The following is an 8229-nucleotide window of genomic DNA, read 5'->3' on the forward strand; positions in this document are numbered from 1 at the left end:
AAGAAATATCCCTTCGTCACTTTTGGCATCGAACTTACCAAGTTGATCTTTTCCATTGTTGAGAACATAGCATTTGCATCCAAATGTTCTTAGGTAAGTCAGTTTGGTTTTCTTCCATTCAGCAATTCATACGGGGTTTTGTTCAGAATTGATCTGATCATGCACCTGTTCACTAAGTAGCAGGCAGTGTTGACAGCTTCAGCCCAAAAGTTCTTTGCAAGTCCACTGTCAATCAGCATTGTTCTTGCCATTTCTTCCAGAGTTCTATTCTATTTTCTACTACTCCATTTTGTTGTGGAGTTCTGGGAGCTGAGAAGTTGTGGGAGATGCCATTTTCATTGCAGAAACCATCAAATTTGACATTGTTAAATTCTGTCCCATGATCTGATCTAATGCATACAACTCTAGACTCCATCTGCACCTGGATTTTCTTCACAAAGGCCACAAATACTTCAACCGTTTCATCTTTTGTTTTGAGAAACAAAGTCCATGTAAATCTGGAATAGTCATCCACGATCACGAAAATGTATCTCTTTCCTCCTCTACTTTGCACCCTCATAGGTCCACACAGATCCATATACAGGAGCTCAAGCGGTTTTGAGGTGCTCACATATCTTTTTGACTTAAAAGAGGACTTCACATGTTTTCCTCTAGAACAGGCATCACAGACCTTTTGAGTTTTGAATTGTGACATAGGCAAACCATGGACAAGGTCCTTCTGAATTAGTTTGTTCAGAAGGGAGAAGCTTGCATGGCCCAGACTTCTGTGTCATAGTTCAGCATCATCGTCAACAGCCTTCAGACAACTCAGATTACCACTCTGCAAGGATTCGAAATCAACAACATAGATGTTCTTGTATCTTTTGGCCACCAGGACTATTTCACCAGTCACAAGGTCAGTGATTGTACATATTTTGGACAAGAACTTTACTTTGTTTCCCTTATTGCAAATTTGGGAGGCACTCTGGATACTGTACTTAAGTCCATTGACATAGTACACATTTTCAATAGAGTGAGTGAGTGACTTCTCAATTTTTCCAACTCCAAAAATGTACCCCTTTTTGCCATTGCCAAAGGATACACTCCCTCCTTGCAGGGCTTTTAGTGAAAGAACGTTTGTGGTGTTCCCAGTCATGTGTTTCGAACATCCACTATCCATGAACCATTTTTGATCACTTCCCTGCACAAGAAATTAGGAGTTAGTTTTAGGAACCCAAACACGTTTGGGTCCCTTGTAGTAACCAAGAGGATGAATAAGAGCTTTCTAAGTCCAAGCAGGTAATGCGCATTTTTCTATGAGTGGAACCTGGTTCCTCTTTTGTGATCACAGTTTTTGTAGCCACTTTATCTTTTGGGACTGATTGATTCTTAGCTTGGACACCTTCCTTGGAGTGCTTCCCACATTGGGTACAAGGCCAGCTGTCAGATGTAGTGGCGCTCTTATTGTGAAGGTTGTAAGGATATTTCTTCCTTGGAAACCCTACTCTCCGCCCTTTTTCACTGTTATTAGTGAGCAAGGTAGTGGTAGACTCTACGGACCAGGTCCACTTTAGAGACTTTTCAAGATCATTCATTACTTTTTCTAGATTGGTTTGGAGGAGCTCGTTTTTCTCAATTTCAGCACTCATCCTACATCTCAAGGCCTTCACCTCATCTTCAAGCCTAGAATATTCTTCACTTACTATCTCCTTTCCTCTTTCAGAGCTTTCAGGTTTTGACTCAGTCAAGGGCTTTGCTATTAGTTCCCTGTGGTCAGCAGTTTCTGCCAAGAGATCAGTCTTTTCTTTTCTAAGAATTTCAATGGCCTTCTTTTAATCAGTAATTGCAGCCACTAAGTCTTTTCTAATATGTTCAAATTCTTCTAGTTCTAAGAACAAGGAATCCATATCCACCGCAAGACTACAAAAGGCACTAATTAAAACATCAGCTAAACACATGAGTTTTTTTGGAGAATAGGATTTCAGATTTTTTCTAAACATCCCTGAAGTTTACCTCTTTGTTGTCATTGTCTTCGTCATTGTCTGATTGAGCCATCAGAGCAAGTGTTGAGTCATATCCAATCTCCTCGCCTTCAACTGCCATCGTAGAACTATCATCAGTATTAGATTTATCTTGCTTTACTTGTGTAGTTCCCTCATAGGCTTTTTGCAAAGCCTCCCATATTTCCTTGGCAGTGTTGCATGTAGATACTCTATCGTACTCTTTAGGTTCCAAACCATATACCAGAATTTTCGTGGCATGAAAATTCTTCTCCATTGCTTTCTTGTCTTCTTCAGCGTATTCTCCGCTGGTCTTTTTTATTGAAAATGGAAATTCATTTAGTACCTTAATTGTAACAAATGGACCATCGTAGATAACATCCCAAAGCTCGCAATCCTCAGCCATGATGAAATCATGCATTCTCGCTTTCCACCACCAATAGCATTTTCCATCAAACTTGGGTGGGTGGTATATGGATTGACCTTCTTCAAGATTTAGTGGAGCCGTCATGAGAATCCTTCTTAGGTATTAACATGACAGGAGGAACCTGCTCTGATACCAATTGTTAGCTTTTATGGATCCACCAAATCGTAGAGTACCTGGTCCTCTACAAGTTTCTGCTGAGAGCACTTAGTAAAGCAGTAAGTAAATGAGGCAGAGGATTTTTACGTGGAAATATCCCGCACAAGGGGATCAAAAAAACCATTACCTATACTTGTCAGATTTTAATTTTACTAACTTGTAATTTTACCTATTACAAACCACTTTACAATACTTCCTATTGCAAAGGATTTACTCAACTATCTTGTGTTACATTTACCACAAGCCACTTTGTGACTATCCTAGTTACAAAGGTTTTTTCTAACTTGTGGTGCTATCACCACAAGCCACTTTGTAATTCTACAATTACAAAGACTTTTTATGACTAAATCTAGTCACAACCTAAACTCAACGAGTTTAAGGATTTACAAGAGGATTCCTAATTAGTATGCTTCTAAGTAAGCGATTTAGGAGATATAGTAAGTACAATAACAAGGTTACAACTCAACTAAGACAACAACAATCAATCTTTTAGGAACTGGTCCGTAGTGGCGTTCAACCTTGTTCTTCAAGCTTTAGAGGATGATTTTTGTGTTTTTGCAAAAGGCTTGAATGAGAAACGAAAACCTTCCAGTGATGTCTTTGTATAAGGCTTCATAGGGTACATCTTGATCACAACACTTGAAGTGATGTGAGTATTTTGTTTGGTTAGAGAATCAGTGGGCTGACTATATATTGCAGTGCGGCAGAAACAGTATCATCAGTCACTTCAGTTCTAGCTGTGTCCAAATGACTATGTACTGCTACATAGGAACCACAGGAGTATCAAGTCCTTGTTTGGTTCCTAGCTCCTGAATTTGTAGCAGTTCATCCTTAGCTAGGATCCGTTCCAGTTTGCAGCAATCCAAATAGGTCAGGTTCCCTATCTGGTTCTTATCAGTAAGTTTTTTATATCATCAAAACATAAGGTAAGAGTATTTAAGATCTATCATTCCACTATTGAGTCTTCCACCAAATGACCTACTACCAGGTTTCAAGCTAAGATGGCCTACGACTCTGCCCTTCAAAAGAGTAGAAAAAGTAGTAAGAAACAAAAGAGGAAGCTGGTGAAAGATAGTGTGCCTGTAAGTGATAAGGCGATCCCTTTCAACCTCTTACCCCAAGTTGAAGAATGTTATGAGTTAGTTCTAGATGTCTGATGAGGATGTGTTATTCAAATCCAAGGGAAAAGAGAAATCAAGTGGTGGGAAATCCGGCAAACGAAAGTCTGAAAGTGTTCAGGAACTTGGTTCTATGAAGAGGATGAGAAGTGAAGTTAGCCTTGGTTAAGAATGCCTGAAGCACCAAAAGGTTCTGTTGGGTTGCACGTTTGACCCAGCAATCTATGAGATGGCTGGTATGCGACGAATTCTTGAAATGGTTGAGTTTCAACGATGAGGGCATCTATTCCAAATAGATGCACCCAAGGCATATGAGGATGAGGTACAAAGCTTCTTTGCTAGACTTTTTCCCATTGAGACCGACCACATCTGTGCTTTGGTGAATGGAGTAGATATAGTGTTCGATGTAAAGTTGCTTGGAGAAATTCTTAAGGTTCCTACATTTGGTGTGTCCAGTGTAAAGGATGTGTTTCAGTTTAACTTCAGAAATGTCGTGGTAAAAGTCAATGCAAACCAAAAGGGGGACCAGATCCATAAGAAGGTGTTACTCCCTGTCTATCAGCCGCTTTTTGAATTGGTCAACAAAGTTCTATTGCCTCATGCTGAGAGGAGGTCCGTGACTTCTAAGTCTGACCTGTTCTTGATGGAGCAACTGGATAGCTTTACTCCTATAAGCCTGCCTGCTATTACGATTGAACATATGCAAAAGGTAGCCACCTTCAAAGATGGTAATCATGGCCTTCCCTACGGATTTTTGCTTACGCGAGTGTTCTAGTTTTTTGAGGTGCCTCTGGGGCAAAGCAAGTTGGGGACTAAGAAGTAGACCTTCTCACATACAACATTGCAAGAATGCGAGTGCATAAAAAATAATGGGGGTAGGAAGTACATCAACCATCTTACAACTCATTAATGCGCAAAATAGTGCAACTGAGGAGATTCGTCGGTTGAAGGCTAGGAATGCTATCCTGGAAGGTCAGCAAGCCCAAGGGCTTCCGGTGTCAAATGATGAAGTAGTTCGTTTGACAAAAGAGAATGCTGATCTTAGGGCGCAAGTAGAGAACCTGAAAGTAGAACTGCTCAATGAGCAAAAGTCAGCTAATGCCCTAATAGACCTTGTTCTCCAAACACTTGTTGTAGCCTCCAAGCCCTCTACTCTATTGCCCCCTAAGTCCCCCTTCAGTGACCAGTTTCTAGAAATTTGCTTTAAGTTTTTTTTTTGTTGTTTTGATTGGCAGATGTTTTGTTTTCTTTTTTTGATGTGGTTGGGATGAAACAGTACTTCTCCCGTCTTAACAGTCCAATGTTGCCTTTGCTTTTTAAGCAAAGGCATATAATATTTTCTATCTATATAAAATCTATCCTCTTTTATTATCTCATTGCTTGTATTTTATGCCTCTTTTCTCTATCATGTTTTGTGCACATATGTGGAATGAGTTAGCTCGCCTAGATTTCTTTATGTTTTTTATCTACTTGTATCTTTTTAATGATGCCAAAAAGGGAAATATATGATCATCCAAAAGGAAACATGTTATTAAAAAAAAGAGGAAGGCATAAAGTCAGGGGGAACACTTATGAGTTCATGTTACTTTATCTGGTTCTTCTTGATCTAAATACACGTTATCTGTTTAAGTTTTTCATCATCAAAAAGGGAAAATTGATAGGTTTTTGATATCTTTGACTTATGTTTTGATGATCTAACAAACTGTGTCAAGAACAAGATAGGGCACCTGACACACTTGGACTATACTGCAAGTTAACGGATTCCAGCTAAATGTGAACTACTATAAACTCAAGAGATAGGAAACAAAACAAGGGCCCGATACCCTTGTGGTTCCCTCATAGCATTACAAAGTCAATTGGACACAATTGGAAGCGATGTGACCGCCTGCACTGTTTCTGCCTGCACTGCACTGTTTCCAGTGCCCACTTATTTCTTGACCAACTGAAGTTCTTACATCATTTCAAGTGATGTCATCAAGGTGTACCAACAATGAGTTTATATCAAAACATCACTTGAACATTCATGTTTCTTATTCAAGCCTTTTGCAAAATAGAGAAGTTAATTCTTACGAGCTTGAAGCACAAAGTTAAACGTTACTACGGACCAGTTCCCAAAGTGAGTATTTTGTTGTCCTTAGTTGAGTTGTAACTTTGTAATTGTTCTTAATGTATCTCTAAATTGCTTAGCCAGAAGTGTTGATTAGGAACCCTCTTGTAAAATCCGTAAACTCTCTGAGTTTATGTTGTGACTAGGTTTAGTCATAAGTTAAAGTCTTTGTAACTAGAAAAAGACAAAGTGGCTTGTGGTGAGAGTATCACAAGTTAGTTAAAGTCTTTGTAACTAAAGAGTGACAAAGTGGCTTGTGGTCAGAGTACCACAAGTTAGTTGAGTTGAATTCTTTGTAATAGAGGTATTACAAAGTGGCTTGTAATAGGTGTTTACAAGTTGGTGAAGTTGAAAGCCTACAGGTGTAGGTCGTGGTTTTTGTCCCCTTGAGTTGGGATTTTTTCATGTAAAAATCATGTGTCTCATTTACTTACAGTTGTTATTATCATTCTCAGAATAACCTCATAGAGGACCATGTACTCTACAGTTTGGTGGACTCATACAAACTAACAGGTTACGTCATTATATACGCACCACCGCCTGATCAGCTGGTATACAATGATGATATTGCCCATAGTGGCTGAAATGATATGATGGAATGCCCTCAGAGGCTTGGTGATGTTATGTACGTATAGACCTATGCATTACATGATATTTATATACATATGCATGATTTTATAAATATTTTATGATTTCAATGCTATCCAGACTTACAGGTTGAGTCCTTTACTCCATGTTTCTTCCATGTCCTTTATATATTGATTTATATGCCTTACATACTCGGTACATTATTCGTACTGACGTCCTTTTATTGGGGACACTGCATTCATGCCTACAGGTATAGATAATCAGTTTGACGAGCCCTCATAGTAGACGAGGTTAGCATTCAGCGAAGGATCGGTAAGACTCCACCTCATTCGGAGTGCAGCAGAGTCTATGAGTCATCGTGTCAGAGTTTTGCTATAGACTTATGGGTAGGCTGGTACCCTATCCCATTAATGTCAAATAATCTTAGAAGCTTTGTAGACACACAGGTTCATTATGTACAGTATGTCAGAGGCCTTGACGGCACATATGTAATCATGTTTTAAGAACAATGATTCATTAATACAGTGTTTGCCCACTTATAGTTATACATTATTAGTTGTGGCCATGTTGGACCATGATAGTTACAGAAGAAAAAAAAGTTATAGAGTGGTTCGCTCAGGCCAGTACGGTACCAGGTGCCATCCACACCTCCCCAGGCTTAGGACGTGACAAGATCGTGATCGTGTAGTGCTGTGGAAAAGGAGGCATACTCATTGGCTTACGCGTTCGCGGTAGGTGTTGTGTGTTCGCGCTTGTTTGGTTCGCTGGCCTTCGTAATTGCAGTGTTGTTTACATGATCACATAGTACATTTTTGGGAAGTGTTGTTTCTTCTTCGCGATCGCGATGTACAAATGTCTGGGCAGTATATAAAGTACTCTATTTCGAGGACTTTTGATATTTTATTACTTTTTGGGTTAGAGAGCTCGGATTTGGGCAAATTTGGATGGGATTTTTACACTTTGGATTGGGGGTAAGTGTTCTTTACCCGGATTTGATTATATTTCATGATTTCATCTTTGTTTTTATCATTAAATTGGTGATTTGAATTGGAGAAAATGAGAATTTTTGTAAAAAAATTTAAAAATATAAAATGAGGATTTGAAGGCTGATTTGATGTTGGAATTGGATAATTCTAGTATAGTTGGACTCGTATCGGAATGGGTGTTCGAATTTTATGAATTTTGCTAGATTTTGGGATGCAAGCCCGAGGTTGACTTTTTGGGTTGACTTTTTAGTTTTCATTAAAGATCGAAGTTTTATTATTCGAATTATTTCCTATGATTTTTATTTATGATATTAAGTTATTTTGGCTAGATTTGAGCAGTCCGGAGATTGTTTCAAACGAGAGGATCATTTTAGAGTATTAATTTGGCTTCTTTGAGGTAAGTATCTTTCCTAGTCTTGTATGAGGAAACAACGCCTTAGGATTTGAGTTGTTTGTGCTATTTGCATTATGGGAAAACCGTGTACGCGAGGTGACGAGTGCGTACTAGGGCTTATATGTGGAAATTGACCGATTTACACTCTTAGGCTTCTTTCATATATTTACTTGGAATTGTTAGCACTTGTTATATCTCTTATTCGTCATGTTTACTATAACATACTTTATTTGAAGTTGTCGTTAAATGTCATATCCTTTACTTGTCAAGTTTACTCTTATATACCTTATTTGATGTTGTTACCTCTTTTATCATTATGTGACTTCTTTTATTGTTGAGTTACTATTAATTGAAATTGTTGTTATATGATATCCTTTTATTGTCGGGTCGTTCTCATGCATTTAGATATAGTTGCTAGTTCGTGTCATCTCCTTCATTGTTAGCCTATTTCATACACTAGAATCTGAAGTTTTC

General features: G+C 38.6%; 1 protein-coding gene across 1 annotated transcript; it reads right to left on the bottom strand.

The window, feature by feature from the left end:
* Positions 1 to 769: 769 nt before the first annotated feature.
* Positions 770 to 2490, bottom strand: LOC138887774 (uncharacterized). Its single transcript, XM_070169561.1, has 3 exons — positions 1993 to 2490; positions 1329 to 1808; positions 770 to 1180 (listed from the first exon to the last, which is right to left on the bottom strand). Exons 1-3 carry the CDS (start codon positions 2488 to 2490, stop codon positions 770 to 772), a joined length of 1389 nt encoding a protein of 462 aa, XP_070025662.1.
* Positions 2491 to 8229: the final 5739 nt, after the last annotated feature.

The sequence above is a fragment of the Nicotiana sylvestris genome, chromosome 3 (genome assembly GCF_000393655.2).
Source record: "Nicotiana sylvestris chromosome 3, ASM39365v2, whole genome shotgun sequence".
NCBI classification, from domain to species: domain Eukaryota; kingdom Viridiplantae; phylum Streptophyta; class Magnoliopsida; order Solanales; family Solanaceae; genus Nicotiana; species Nicotiana sylvestris.